Genomic DNA, 16,870 nt, shown 5'->3' with positions numbered 1-16,870 from the left:
AGCCAATGTCCAAAAGTACCCTTTTAAGTACATTTCCTGAGTAGAACCAGTACGTGGATGTCTTTTAAAGGGAGATCTGAAGAATGCTCCCCAAATGGGGATCAAACCCATGAACTCCAAGTTGCTAGGCGAACACCATATCAACTACCCCATGATGACTTTTTTTTTAAATTAAAATATTTCTCTGCTCTGAAAATAATAAAGTAAACGCAATTAAACCAAATCCTGCCCACTACTCACCAGCCTGGCCCTGGACACCTCCCCACCCACTGCGGCCTGGCTCTGTGCCTGCAGACTCTGTATGCCCCCCGTGCCGTGGGTCCGGGACACCAGACCACGCGCAGCCTTACCACTAGACTCACCGACTGAAATTAAGCGAAAGGAATGATACGTTACATTGGGTACATAGAGAATGATTGTTGTGTAATATATTAAGTGAGGCTTAGAATAAAAGAATGGCAAGGCTTCCTGAGAAATTGTTTAATTTTGCTTATATAATATAAATACATGTTCCATACATAGTTTAAGAATATAAGAGGTTATCATTGTTGAATAGTTAAGATTCTTGTTCTCCACACTGCCTCTGAAAGTCCTTCATGTTTAATCCCTTCAATACCATTAAATTATGCACCACAGAAAAAAAGGGCAAAAACTAAACAATTATTGAACAAGAAAAGTGCTTTATTCTCACTCTATTTGTCCAAAAGTCATTTGAATTCCTTTTTCAATAAATAAATCAAACAACAAGAAGTATGGAGAATGCAATAACTCTATATACAATAAATATGCGACAAAACGTACATAGTTCTTCTCTGTCCAGTGTAGATGTCCCCCCACCAAAGAGATTTTTGAAAAAGCCCTGTTTGGGAGCCTCAGGAGTCTCTGTGGGTACAAACAGTTCTCCCAACATCTCATTGAGGTTATCACTAGAAATGAAACATTTCATCATGGTAATCACTAGAAATGAAACATCTAAATAAGGTTATCACTAAAACTAAAACATCTTGTTGAGGTTATCACTAAAAATGAAACATTTAATAGAGATTATCACTAGAAATGAAACATCTCATTGACCAAATCAGTTGCAATGCAACAGCAATGATACATTTAATTGAAGAAATTATCAAATTAGGTGAAACATCTCTTTGAAAATATCACTGATTTATGAAACATCTTGTTTTGGTTATCACTAAAAATGAAAAATCTCATAGAGGTTTGCACAAGAAATTAAACATCTCATGGATATCATAATTGCAAATGAAACATCTCATTGAAGTAATCACTGAAAATGAAACATCCCATTCAAGTTATCTCTAGCAATGAAACATCCCATTGAAGTAATCACTGAAAATGAAACATCCAATTGAGCTTATCAATTGAATTGAAGCGTCTTGTTTGGGTTATTAATAGAGATAAAATTCCTAAATGTTGTCATCACCCCAGAAATGCATTCCATTGAGGTTATCACATCACATTGTGGATATCACTAGAAATGAAACAAGCAACAGTTGATCAAAAGGTGCATATATATAATGAAGCTTCAAATCATCAACTTATGTTAAAGATTGTTCCCATTCTACTACCTCGATGTCAACAAAAAAAAAGATATAACATAATTGACAATTTATTATTTGTTTTCAATACATGTAACAAATAGGAGACTTTGCCATACAACTTACCAAATTTCAGCAGAGTATGTTACTTTCTGTAATTCTGTTGGTGAACACATGTACAATGCATGACCATTGTTACTGAAGCAGAACGTTCTGGCAACCCTATATGAAAAGATCAAACACTTTAAAATTTTCAAATATTCAAAATTTCCCCTAAACATTGCCATTCTTAAACATTCAAGTTTCATGCCATGGAATTCATACAGCACTTTAATCCTTTCTTTCATTTTCAAAAAATTCATTACCAGTGGACTCTAGTTCTTGATTTTGCTGTTTCTTGTGAGGGTTTAGTGTATTTGTATACAATGTATACAAATATGTATTAATAGTTTAAAGCCCCATTAACACTGAAAATCAATGAACATTGCATACAATATTTTGAACAAAAGATGTGTTTGTCAGAAACACTGCAATGCCGCCTACTGCGCGGCTTTGAAGCCATATATTTGACCTTTGACATTGAAGGATGACCAGTACCTTTCACCACTCAAAATGTGCAGCTCCATGAGATACACATGCATGCCAAATATAAAGTTGCTATCTTCAATATTGCAAAAGTTATGACCATGGTTAAAGTTTTGGGACATAATGACAAACAGACAGGCCAAAAACAATATACCCCCAATCATTCTATCCGGGGGCATACAAATAAAGTTAACACATGAACAAATCAAAGTTCCTTATAGCAAAAGCCGAAATTTCAACACTAGGTGTGGTCTGGTAACATAGATTTAACAATATACAAAATGCTTGTGGAATATATTGTCACACAAAAAATTAAACTTAGCATTCTATATCTGGCTAAATCTATGTCACCATACCACATCTAGCATTGAAATGTTGGCTATAGCTATAAGGAACACTGATTTTGTATGTGTTCACTTTATTTTTCCAAATACTTAAAAAAAATATTAGTTGATTTTGAGTGTTAATTTGGCTGTATCAATCAGTTATAAATGAATGTAACATAAAATCAATGTCAAACCCTTGCACAGAGTAAACCTTACAAAACATTCAAAGGCAACAAAATGTGTACTTCCACAAGCATAAGGAAAAGAACACTACAACTGAACTAATTATGTTCAAGCCAGATCACAAGAATGTTGAACAGAAATCAGTATCAACACACCGTAGTTCAGACACAGGAAAACTAACACTATGATTTTAAAATTTGTTAAAGTGAAGAAATGTCCAACAGAAACCAATGGAGCCTCATTGTGGGAAAACTGGGCTTAATGCTCGAGCGTAGTCCACAAAGGCTAATAAAGGACGACAATTTCCACCTTAACTGGATTTACATTTCAAAGAGACCTCCTTTACATGAAAAAATCGATAAAAGCAGAAAAGTGGTCCCTGATTAGACTGCACAAACTGCACAGGCTGAATGAGGATGATACTTTATTCACATGCATTAAGCTCAGTTATCACAAAATGCGGCGCAGTTTTGCCCGAGTGTTACCGGAGGTCTGACAGAGGCAAGAAGTCCATATCTAGCAGCAGTTTGAGACTGGGCAGGCTGTACACCATGATGTGACCGTTGGCCACGTAACACGCCAGACACACGCTGTCACCTGTGGGAATGGGAAAACAATTGATGTAACACGCCAGACACATGCTGTCACCTGTGGAAATGGGAAAACAATTGATGTAACACGCCAGACACAGGCTGTCACCTGTGGGAATGGGAGAAACAATTGATGTAACATGCCAGACACAGGCTGTCACCTGTGGGAATGGGAGAAACAATTGATGTAACATGCCAGACACACGCTGTCACCTGTGGGAATGGGAGAAACAATTGATGTAACATGCCAGACACACGCTGTCACCTGTGGGAATGGAAAAACAATTGATGTAACACGCCAGACACACGCAGTCACCTGTGGAAATGGAAAAACAATTGATGTAACACGCCAGACACACGCTATCACCTGTGGAAATGGAAAAACAATTGATGTAACATGCCAGACACACGCTGTCACCTGTGGAAATGGGAAAACAATTGATTTAACATGCCAGACACAGGCTGTCACCTGTGGGAATGGGAGAAACAATTGATGTAACATGCCAGACACAGGCTGTCACCTGTGGGAATGGGAGAAACAATTGATGTAACATGCCAGACACACGCAGTCACCTGTGGGAATGGGAGAAACAATTGATGTAACACACCAGACACACGCTGTCACCTGTGGGAATGGAAAAACAATTGATGTAACACGCCAGACACACGCTGTCACCTGTGGAAATGGAAAAACAATTGATGTAACACGCCAGACACACGCTGTCACCTGTGGAAATGGAAAAACAATTGATGTAACACGCCAGACACACGCTGTCACCTGTGGGAATGGGAAAACAAGGGATGTAACACGCCAGACACACGCTGTCACCTGTGGGAATGGGAAAACAATTGATGTAACACGCCAGACACACGCTGTCACCTGTGGAAACGGAAAAACAATTGATATAACACGCCAGACACACGCTGTCACCTGTGGAAATGGAAAAACAATTGATGTAACACGCCAGACACACGCTGTCACCTGTGGAAATGGAAAAACAATTGATGTAACACACCAGACACACGCTGTCACCTGTGGAAATGGAAAAACAATTGATGTAACACGCCAGACACACGCTGTCACCTGTGGAAATGGAAAAACAATTGATGTAACATGCCACACACACGCTGTCACCTGTGGAAATGGAAAAACAATTGATGTAACACACCAGACACACGCTGTCACCTGTGGAAATGGAAAAACAATTGATGTAACACGCCAGACACACGCTGTCACCTGTGGGAATGGGAAAACACTTACTTGAATAGAAAGGGTTAAAAAATAAAGAATTAAATGCATTATTTTTATATTTATTATTTTTATTATTACATTTAATATAAACCTATTGAATTTAGGCACACACTTAAGTCCATTTGTTACTGATTACCTAGATTCATTTGAAGGTGATTCCCTAAGACTATTTCAGCCTGATTGTCTTATTATATTTAAGTCTGCCTTAGTCTATTGCAGTCTGATATTCTAGGTCTTATTGATACACACTTCAGTTTTCTTTCTGGGTAGAACCAACACTTAAGATCAGCCCTCACTGAGTCAAGATCACAGCATTCACAATAGATACAACTTTTGCAAAATGGATTACTATCAATATGTTCATGATTCTGTCTGTTTCACTGATAATATTTGTGCAGATGATAAAGCAAATTTGATAATTTACTTAAATTACTTAAACTTACTTTGATACATGGATTATAAAATGTATTATTATATCAGAATAACCTTTACAATACAAATCTTCCTTCTTAGCTCTGCAAAGCAAATGAATTCAAGGCACGATAGCACTATCAGATGCCTGATTACTTTCCTTTACTTCCCTTTACCTGCGTTGATTACTTACCCCTGAGATTGACCACATCTGCTTTGACAACAAATGAGTTTTCGGTAATTCTTGCTTTGTATGGACACGTCTGTGACGGCAAAGACACAACCTGTGAACAAACAATCACGAGATAATCAAGGCATCAATTCTGTATGATTACTTTCAATTAATAAACTGTTTACCAGTCTTTCAGTTTTGTTAAAAATCATAATCATCATCATCATTGTTATGGTCATCATCATCGTCATCATGATCATAATCATCATCACCATCACCACCACCACTACCATCATCATCACAATCATCTCACAACACCACCATCACAAAATGACATACCCTGGCCTGTTTCTCTGAACAGATGATAGCAAACTGCCTGTCTGATACTTCTGTAGATGTGCTTGGTGACATCTTCAGTTTTGTCACTGGAAAAATATCGATACAAAGATCATTCATTGAACTCTAAAATTATACAATACCTACAATTTTATAAATACATGTCCTTAAAGAATTACGTAACTGATTTTTTTCAAACCTAGACATTGTAAGAGCACTTATGCCTAAATATGCAAGTTCATCAATGACAAGAACCATGTACGTTAATATCACAACATAGAACGTAATACACAAAGTTTGCCAAAAACAACAGATATAAGATGAGTTTATATAAAGATACAGACTGCAGTCCGTCATGTGAGCATTGACAATACATATAATATGAATGACATCACATTGAAACACTGTAAAATATAAATCAAATAAATGGTATCTAAAAACAGTGACTATTTTGGACAATGCTAGAGTTAATCTTGGGTTAGCTTTAATGATCAACAAGCAAATTTGTTGAATTGATATCCCCCGCCAATATGCTTCTGGACACAAAAGTGTTATATTTGAAACTTAAAAAGCATTTAATTAAGATACAAAGGGCCCTAACTCTGTTATTAACAGATGGTGTACAATGCTATTTGGCGTGCATCATCCTCTTATCCATATATATACTCATACCAAGTTTCAATGAAATCCGCCAAAGCACGTCCAAGATATGGCTCCGGACACAAAAGTGCCGGACGGACGGACAACGCCACAACAATATCCCTCCGCCTATGGCAGGGGATAATAAATGGTATCTAAAAACAGTGACTGTTTTGGACAATGCTAGAGTTAATCTTGGGTTAGCTTTAATGATCAATATGTTGTAGAATAGGATAACTAAGTGCTGTCACCGTCAGTGTTGAATGGCCCCAAAGTATCATGTTCATTAAACAGTGTGGTCTTGACCTTTACTTGATTGTTAATTTAATTAACAATTAAGAGAATTGAATGAGTAGGATTCAGAATGTACATTGTGTATTGAGTGATTTTAAATGGTAAAATAATGCCTCTAACAAGAGCTTTGTCACAGACATGAGGTATACCCCCACATGCTGCATTGACACAGAATATTTTGCATGCTGTCTTCACAAAACAAGAGAAGCTTATTTATGGCAATTTTTAAGAATTATTATGCCATTATCATTTATGGCCATTTTGACCTTTGAACTCTAAAATTCTTTCGCATGACACGCCATCCAATGACTGTGAACAAAATTAATGTACAGAGTCATTTTAAAATCTCACAATAAATGACATAGTTATGGCTCCGACAAGCTCATTTATGGCCAATTTTGACTTTGAACTGCAAGTGTGACCTTGACCTTGGAGATATAGACGTAATTCTTTCGCATGACACACCGTCCAATGTAAACAAATGTACAGAGTAATTTTTAATCTCACAATGAATGACATAATTATGGCCCGGGCAAGATCATTTATGGCAATGTAATTCTTTTGCATGACACACTGTCCAATGATTGTAAACAAATGTACCGAGTAATTTTAAAATCTCAAAATGAATGACATAGTTATTGCCCGGGCAAGATCATTTATGGCCATTTTTGACCTTTGAACTAAAAGTGTGACCTTGACCTTGGAGATATCGACATAATTCTTCACATGACACAGCGTCCAATGATGGTGAACAAATGTGCCAAACAATTTTAAAATCTCACAATGAACAACATAGTTATGGCCCGGACAAGCTCATTTATGGCCATTTTTGACCTTTGAACTCATAGTGTTACCTTGACCTTTGAGATATCCACGTAATTCTTTTCGCATGACACATTCATCAATGAGGGTGAACAAATGTGCCAAATGATTTTAAAATCTTACAATGAACGACATAGTTATGGCCCAGACAAGCTCATTTATGGCCATTTTTGACCTTTGATCTCAGTGTGACCTTGACCTTGGAGATATCGACGTAATTCTTTCGCATGACACACCGTCCAATGATGGTAAACAAATGTACCAAATAATTTTATAGTCTCACAATAAATGACAAAGTTATGCCCCTGACAAGCATATGACCTTTGAACTCTAAGTGTGACCTTGACTTGGAGATATCAACATACTTTTTTCGCATGACACACAGTCCCATGATGGTGAACAAATGTACCAAGTCATTTTAAATTAATTAATTAATTAAATAAAGACGTGACAATTACCCCCACATGCTGCATTGACACAGAATATTTTGCAAGGTAATGGGGGTATAATTACAAGATTTATAATATAAAACCAAAAAACATTACTTCTCTTTGATTTCTTCTGACTTCTCCTTAAATGCAAGTCAAGTGACTTCTCCCTAAAGTCTGACGCTAGGCTGACCCCTGATACAAATAATTTTCTATTGGCGCATTAAACTAAAAACTTATTTCCTAGGGCACCACTGGCCAACCTGACTGGTTCTTGACAGACTTTGCCTCGTCCTTCCCGGTCTCCCTCCACGCCCCTGACGTCAGTGTGGGGATGATCATACCGTTAGTGTCCAGGAAAGACATGCACTGCAGGGCACCCTTCAACCGGAATATTGTACCTGGAACACACAAGTACGGATGGTGTTTTTGACATACATTTGTCACAGAGGTTGATATGAGCAGATACAACAGTCTCGAGTCTCTGTGAACCCTTGAATAGTTGATAATTGCTAATGTTTAGTACGCTCACACACTGCATGTATTTTCAGTAATTTTATAAGTATTTTCATTAAATGTTTGAGTTATTTTGTTGTAAACTACTTTCATTGGTTTTTTCAATACCAATTTTTTGTTTCATTATTTTTAAAGGTATTTTCAATACTTTCAATACTTAACGAGATTGTTTCTGTATTTTCAAAGGAATATTTCAGTTCCTTCATAGGAATAATAAGTATGACATACTTAGGACCTTACCATGAGAAGAACACACTTGGAAAGGACAAGATGTCAAATGAGAAATATACATTTAAAATTTGGATATACCTAATCAAAGATATTTATCCCACCTTGCAATTGGCATACTGTTCATTGCTTATGTAAAGACCGTGTAATTGATATTTTCAAAATTTATAATGTATCATAATACCATGCAGGTTGAATATTGTGCATGAAACATGCAAGACCATGTTTGGCTTACAAGCCACTGTTAGTTGTATGAGCAAATTATATGAATGAATTTGAAATCAATATTTATTTCTATCTAAGCACATGAGTTATGATCAATTACTGATAATAATGAAGTTACTTCATACAAAAAACCCAAGGTCAATAACTCTTATTTAAGAAAGTGTAGGATTACGGTTCTTAAGCAAGGCACTTCTCCTGATTGATATCTATACACCCATGAAGTTCCGTGTTGATATCTTATATAGTTAGTAGTTTCTGAGATATAGCCCTGACGGTCAGATGGACAATACCAATTCTATATCCCTCCGCCATTGGTGGGTGATAACAAACACTTACCACTAGGTGAGACTATCACTGGTTGAGTCAGTCTTGATTCCCCTGGGGGAGGCAGGTTAAGTACAATGACCAGAACAGAGCCCAGACTTGTACCCACCCACAGACATGGACTGGTGAAGGTATCTGCAGCAGGCAAACGAGTCATATATACCTGCTCATCTTTGACTGATACAGCAATACTAATAGTATGTGTAATTCTTTCAATGAATGACAATGATACAAATATTAGAGTAGAAACACACAACACATAATTTGTGCAAAACATTTTAAGATAATTGAAACTTATTCATGATAATTAAAATAACTGATATATTAAAAATAGTTTGAGTTTTTATGTAGTCAAATTTGATGAACAATAAATGGCTCACAAACACGCAATGCTACAATTACAGTCTCACATACATAAGGGTAACACACCTAATTTCCGAGTATACGAGTCTGCAAAGACAAGACACTGAATGGCTTCCTTGGAAACATTCTCCAGGCTCGATATACTTGAACTCCGGGATCGGGAAAATGAGGAACCATCATTCTTATCTGAAATGAAACATGGCGTTGCAAAAAACTGATTATATTGTTTTAAAATAAGTTACATAGGCATTTACTGAGAAATTTGTTCAAAGACGTTTATCCTAAATGAGATAATTTGTATACATTATTAATTGCTGTGATAATAAAGTAAATATTGTGTAACTTAATGTTCAGATAGTTAAATTATAAATTTATGACAAACTTTTTGTATTTCACATTTTATTAACATTTAAATAGTTGTATTCAATATTAATGCACAACTGTTGTTTTTAAATCACACATTCTATTTAAATGGATTATTCTCATCAGTAATTCAGACTTCAATAGTCTAATACTATTATTCCAGTAATAAAACTTTTAAAATGTATTGTAAATGCTAAATATTATTTATTCTATACAAGCTAAATATAATTGTATCTGTTACAATTGAAGCAATCAATCTGTTGTATTGACAGCTGAAATGGAAAATGACCTATTCCTATTATTAATTTATTTAATTTATTTTGCTTATTTAAAATAAGCAATAGGGCTATGCGTTGTAATATTCACTTCAAATGTAAATGGATTAATATGCAAGAAAAATAATCGTTAGAAATTGGAAAAAACTATGTACTGCTCAAAGATACAAAAACCAGTTTCATTTATAACATTCACTTATTTATATACATGTTTTAAATCCAGAATATTCTTATGTTGCTGAAAAAGAACATCAGTTAAGCCGAACAATTTTTTAAATCTTTGGCAATAAACATTCAAAGAGTAAACTACATAAAACAAGACTTGCCATGCAATATATGTCCCCTACCGGCTCCACCATTGTCAGAATTTTTTTTTTTATATTTGTTGCCATAGCAACAAGAATTTTTGACATAGAGACAAAATGAAATGACGTGCATAATGTCAATATTGCCATGTATTAATGTGTCAAGTTTCATGAAAAAATATCAAGAACTTTTAAAGTTATCGCAGAATCCAGAAAAGTGTGACGGACTCACGGACACACAGGGCAAACCATAAGTCCTCACCCATAAAACCGGTAGGGGACAATAATGTTGAAGCAACAGATAAATCAAAATTTTACCAATAGTCAAAAGACCAACACCATTATTTGTATTCTCATATTATTTTTACCAATTTATGGGAATCAGACAAATATCTTAAAATGGACTGAACCCGGAACTTCTTGTTTGCTAGAAAGACACATAATCCACTTCTTGCTTACAAGAAAGACACCTTTAATCCATGAGGGAATGCAACTTTTTATAAGATTTAATTTTATGGGATACCTAAGGATCCTTCTTCACTTTCTTTGACGGTTGTTTTAAAATTCCATGATTTTTGCATGATACAATCCAATTTATAAATAATTAAATTAATTTCTGTATTTGTATATAAGCAATTAAACAATACCCACATTTTGAACTTTTAAAAATGTTAGCATAATAATAATACAAGGATTTGCAAATATAAGCAAAGCATTTTGCAGCATAAACAGGTTTGACTAACACATTAATTCATTACTATTAAAAAGTGAATGTAATTGGAAAATGTTCATCTAGGGTAACAAGGGCACTATTTATAAACTGGAAGTACATACCCTTATACAAGCAGGGCAAACACTTTAAGCACAGTTTGCAGAGGACATAGTACAGATATATACTATGATCTTATTAATTCAGGCAATATACAAAACAAGTTAACAATGGTAAGACTAAGACACATAAATTGGCAAAAGTGATATAATAATAATAGAACTGCAACATGTGTCTTATTGAACAGGATTTTTTTTTATTAAAAAAGAATGTCAAGAATTTGCTCACAACATAAACATATTTAAGCCTTATATGATTAAGGTTAGACAAATAATTGTTCTCTCTACATCCTTAATATATGCTCTTTAAAACATATATGTATATACATAATGTAAATGACTTGAAAACTTTAAATAGAAATCACAGTATAAAGTATTGCATTACAACTTTATGACAATTTATTTATAAAATGTAAAACTTGTTTACAAGAACATTAAACACTGAAATTTAATTCACATGTAACTATAAATGGCGCGGCAGAGGCCGACGCGTATCCCCACGCCGCATGTTTGACACAGGGGCGCCCCAGGGTTGGTTATGGGGCCATGCATAGTTGAGTTTGACTGTATTGTCATGAGAGATGTTCAGTATAAATTTGAAGTAATTCAATGTAGAAATGAAGAAGTTAATGTAAAATAACCTTAAAAATGAGTGAAAATCTATACCTTAATTTCTCCTCCTCATCCTGCTCTCCTTACAAATCTAATAATGCATCAACTTCACTGTAGTCAATTATGTACATGTAATCCTAATTGGAATTATTTATGAGATGGCTGAACATGTTCTCTTATAGCCAATCTTCTTGCTCCTGTTTTGGAAAAGTTCTGTTTTGAGGTTAAGTGGTTGACTAAATAGTAGGGTCTCAGAAATTTTCTATCGCAATCTTGTACACAACAATGTCCATCTTGCTTTAAATTGTTTCTCACATTTTTCCCACTTGAACATTTTGACAGATTTTCAGTAACGAGTCTAAAATTTTAATTGCACAAATTGAAAGTTTCAGCCCTTTTATAGATTCTTGAGGCTCTATTCCATGAGTTTCTCATGCTTTTTATGCTTGACTGCATTCTATCTCTTCTCTCATATACAGGTGTCCCTTTGCTCCAATTTTGTATAACCCCTTGTATAAACATTAGATGGATGAGCTAAACCATTTCACAGATGAGTTAACACAAACAATTGAATACTTAATACATCTCTGCGCCACTTCTGTGTTCTCTACGCGCCACTTTGATTTATTTAATTTTTTTATATCATTTACTTACCTCCCTTTAACGCTTATTACTTCCCTTGGATTTGTTTTTTTGACCTTTGACCTTGAAGGATGACCTTGACCTTAACCTTTTACCACTCAAAATGTGCAGCTCCATGAGATACACATGCATGCCAAATATCAAGTTGCTATCAACAATATTGCAAAAGTTATGGCCAATGCACCATACCGGGGGCATAAAAATACGTGAAAATCTCTGACCCGGCCCCACCCAAACCCCCATAACCTTTGACCCAAGGGTCAGATCAAAATTCCGAATAGTGCAGGGTTGCACATATGCTCATAGCTACCATGTGTGTAAGTTTCAAGGTTCTAGTGCTTATAGTGTAGGAGAAGATAGTGGCCAGGACGGACAGAAGACTGAGATAACCACAATATCCCCACTTTTTCTCCGAAAAGCCTGGGGATAATGATATTTGTGTGAACTGTATAAAATGACACAAGACAACAAACTTTGGATAAATTCTGAAACATAAAAAGTTTCAAGGTAAAACTTCCAAACATGGTGGTTGACTGAAAGCTGTGAGAAAATTATGAAAAATGAAACAAGTGTGGTTGCCATGAAAACTTACCGGATGACCCAGAATCTGGTTTAAGGTACACCACTAGAACATACATACACACAAACACAGTAAACATGATGGTTACTTGTACACATCCTTACAAAACTTCACACTAAAAATTTATTTATGCAAATGTTTTCTTTCAATTATATGATCTTAAATTTTACATGCGTTGTGACAAAATTATAACATACTATTCTGATACATTTATAAAAAAAATGTTTTCTACATGTACTTTTTGGGGCAGACTTTTTGTCTTTTTGTAGGCTCATATTCAAATAATTTTTTATTAAATGCTATTATTTAATTAGAAAAACAATATACAAAACAGAACAGACAACAACCAAATACAAGAGGGCATAAAGGCCCAGTGCCGCTCACCTGAGGAGTGTTATACTGACCTGTTATGGGTAGATTTTATGGTGTTTGTGTCATAAGTTTTTTATTCTTTAACTCTGTATTACACCAATGTGGCATGAGACATTATTAAACATTTTTTCTATAAAAAAAAAGAAAACAAGTCACCCCTAGTGTGGCGCCAATTTTTTTCCCTCAAGGCATAATTTGACCCTTGCTGTTTCAGAGAATAAGACATTTGAAGTTTATTTATCATACAAATCTATATAAATTATGTGACCCCTGGTAGTGGTTAGTTTTATATTCAGGCACATGATTAATGATTCGGGCAAACTCAGAAGATGAAAACTATACTTGTTACAAACCAAATATCAAACCCCTAACCCAACTGGTTTCAGAGCAGATATTTTAAGTTATTTACAATATAAGTCTTTATAAATCTTGTGACACTTACAAGTGTCCAGTTTTGACCACAGAAGCAAAATTTAAAATACCATGATAAAGGACCAGCAAACAATGATACATGCCAAAAATACCAAAGCTCTCGAACTTGCCGTTTCAGAGAAGATTTTTGTTGATGAAGTTTTTACTAGAGAACATATTAGGAAAACAAGTAACCCATTGCACTTATGGTAGAGAACATATTAGGAAAACAAGTAACCCATTGCACTTATGGTTTTATAGATTTAAAAAAAATAAATGCACTATATAAGTCTATACAAATAATGAGATCCATGGCCTATCCAGTTTAGTATCCATATGCATGATTTGGACAAACTCAATAGAGGAACATAGGAGGATGTTACACACACAATATTAAAACCCTAAACCTAGTGGTTTCAACGAAATTAAAAAATTGTCATTTTAAAAATGTATTTTTAATAGCTTCCAAACCTTCATGTGGAATACATTTCTAATGTATTTGAAAAAGGGTCACCCAAAGGATCATTACTGTGAAGTTTCATTAAAATCTGTCTAGCTGTTCAGGAGAAGACATTAGAAAACAAGAGTGCCAAACTGTCACAAGATACACCCGTTTGAAGGTTTGGAAAACTTGATAACTTTACCTTGACCCATATTCAAACTTGACCTAGATATTGTCTAGAAACAACTTCTGACAAAGTTTGGTGAAGATAGGAAAAAAACTACTTCGATTAGAGAGCGGAAACCATGCTAAATCCTTGAAATGCACTATGTGACCCTGTGACCTAGTTTTTGACCCGGCATGACCCATATTCAAACTTGACCTAGATTTTGTCTAGATACAACTTCTGACCAAGTTTGGTGAAGATCGGATGAAAACTTCTTCAATTAGAGAGCGGACACCATGCTAAATCCTTGAAATGCACTAAGTGACCCCGTGACCTAGTTTTTGACCTGGCATGACCCATATTTAAACTTGACCTAGATATTGTCTAGATACAACTTCTGACCAAGTTAGGTGAAGATCGGATGAAAACCATTTGAATTAGAGAGCGGACACTGCTGTGGATGCCGCCCGCCGGCTTGCCAAGGGTGAAACTATAATACGTCCCGTTTTGAAAAAAACGGGCATATAAAAAGTAAACAGACAGGAGTTGCACTGACTGACGAACAGCTTACAACATGGTATCCTAAAATCTCCCCATGAGCACTATGTGCGCAAGTGAACTAATAATAAACTTGTTTTTAACATGATACATAAATTAATATTAACAAGCAAATTCCTTGAATTGATATCCCTGCCATATAAACTTTGTTTATGGATCGGTGCAAATCCCTTGATATGCAGTATAGTCATTAAGTGTAGGGTAATAATTAATAGGTAATAATTAAGTGAAGGGTAATTTTTTTATAAATTGCAATTCTCCTCATTGCTATCTACACACCCATTAGGTTTCATGTTGAAATCTTGTAGCTTATCAGTGATATAGCTTGGAAAAATTACATCATACAAATACAACAAAGGGCAGTAACTCTTAGTTAAGAAAGTGTAGGGTTATGGTTCTTGTGCATTACACTTCGCCTCTGTGATATCTATAAACCTGCTAAGTTTCATGTTGACATCTTACTTAGTTTCTGAGATATAGCCCTACAAAGTTTGTGACAGACAGACGGACACACTGACAGACAAGCACAATTCTATATCACTTCGCCTTTTGCGGGGAATAACAAATTATTTGAACATTAAACACAAGGCGATGATGGCAATTGGTTGCTTAACTTATGTCAAAGCACTATAATGATATGCATAAGAATGTTAGAAAATGTAAGCATATGACTAAAGTTCTGAAAAAAAGTATTATTTTGATGTACCAATGATGGCATAGAAGAAACATGGCAATGCCAAGGAGTAAGAGCGCGCACAAGGAAAATGTGGCTATTTTTTTCCAAATTCAATAGCAATAATTGAGAAGTGCTTAAAGTGATCATACTTTACCGAGTTATTATGCCATTAACAATATTTTTAAGTTTCATTTTTATGCGATTAAAGTTAGCTTAAGTTTTTGAGCTTAAGTAATTCTTCTGCAGACCCCTCAACCGCCCGCAAAATACCGGTGTTCCCAGAATGAGCTATAAAACTAATCACAATTATTAAATAAATATATATTATCATACATCTCAACGCTAAATATGATGCATAAGGACATAAAGTCACATAAAATCTACTAAACAGAACTGAAAATGTAGCACACAAAAAACTGAAAGCGGCATGGTGATGATATTTCTCACTTTATATTGAAAAAAAATTAAGCAATGCATATTTCCTCTTTTCAGGCACATATATCCATTGTCAATGATATATAAATGAAATTGTTAGAATAAATTCCATGCCAAAAAATATACTATGCCTACAAAACCTGCCTACTTCCATGAGAAATTTACTACAATAAAGTTCCATTATCCAATGTTCACATGCATATAGCTATGCATACATTTCTGTCATAATGATTTTATTAAATTAAAACTACTGATTTCCATGCGCAAGCTGAAAGTGACCCAGGGGAGAACTTTTTAGTTCTATAGAAATATTTTAACCAGCATTAATAAAAACAAGACAACTGTCGAGAAACCGTTTAATACAAACTTTCAACAAGGTCTGTAAAACATGAATGCCCCCCATTTGGGCTGTCAGTTGTAGTGGCAGCCATTGTGCGAATATGTTTTTTGTCACTGTGACCTTGACCTTTGACCTAGTGACCTGAAAGTCAATAGGGGTCATCTGCCAGTCATGATAAATGTACCTATGATGAAGTTTCATGATCCTAGTCCTAACTATTCTTGACTTATCATCAGGAAACCATTTTACTGTTTCGAGTCACTGTGACCTTGACCTTTGACCTAGTGACCTGAAAATTAATAGCGGTCATCTGCCAGTCATGATCAATTAATGAAAAAAACATCCACAAACAGAATTTTCAAATAAAAACCAAAAGGTGTTCAACAATTATTTTTTAAACTTTTAATCAAAGTGCTGATAATAACACACATATAATCGCAACAGAAATTGAAAACAAAACATTTATAAACAATATAAAACCACAACAATTATGTAATTAATTACACAAAGATTACACATTGCTTGGCATTTTAAAACTGTAAAAGCAGTTGTTCCCAGCCATAGCTTAAAATTTCTAATTGGATATTTTATTTCAATAGTAAAAGAAATTAGCAAAAA

General features: G+C 34.9%; 1 protein-coding gene across 5 annotated transcripts in view; it reads right to left on the bottom strand.

Annotated features, from left to right (window-relative positions):
- The window catches only part of LOC127852332 (syntaxin-binding protein 5-like), a 113,724-nt gene that overhangs the window by 1,656 nt on the left and 95,198 nt on the right, over nt 1-16,870 (bottom strand). For 2 of the 5 annotated variants that reach the window (XM_052386265.1, XM_052386268.1), the window contains 10 exons: nt 12,865-12,897; nt 9,314-9,433; nt 8,897-9,019; nt 7,855-7,992; nt 5,412-5,497; nt 5,094-5,184; nt 3,133-3,244; nt 1,680-1,775; nt 802-926; nt 241-365 (listed from right to left, as the gene is read on the bottom strand). In XM_052386265.1, the coding sequence (XP_052242225.1) occupies nt 241-365; nt 802-926; nt 1,680-1,775; nt 3,133-3,244; nt 5,094-5,184; nt 5,412-5,497; nt 7,855-7,992; nt 8,897-9,019; nt 9,314-9,433; nt 12,865-12,897 (1,049 nt within the window). Of the gene's footprint in view, nt 1-240; nt 366-801; nt 927-1,679; nt 1,776-3,132; nt 3,245-3,268; nt 3,451-5,093; nt 5,185-5,411; nt 5,498-7,854; nt 7,993-8,896; nt 9,020-9,313; nt 9,434-12,864; nt 12,898-16,870 lie in introns of those variants that run through there. The other 3 variants (XM_052386266.1, XM_052386270.1, XM_052386269.1) reach the window with 2 other exon arrangements.

Source organism: Dreissena polymorpha, chromosome 12 (assembly GCF_020536995.1).
Source record: "Dreissena polymorpha isolate Duluth1 chromosome 12, UMN_Dpol_1.0, whole genome shotgun sequence".
In the NCBI taxonomy this organism is placed as follows: Eukaryota; Metazoa; Mollusca; class Bivalvia; order Myida; family Dreissenidae; genus Dreissena; species Dreissena polymorpha.
The sequence above is the reverse complement of the archived record's forward strand: the minus strand, read 5'-3'. Positions and strand labels throughout refer to the sequence as shown.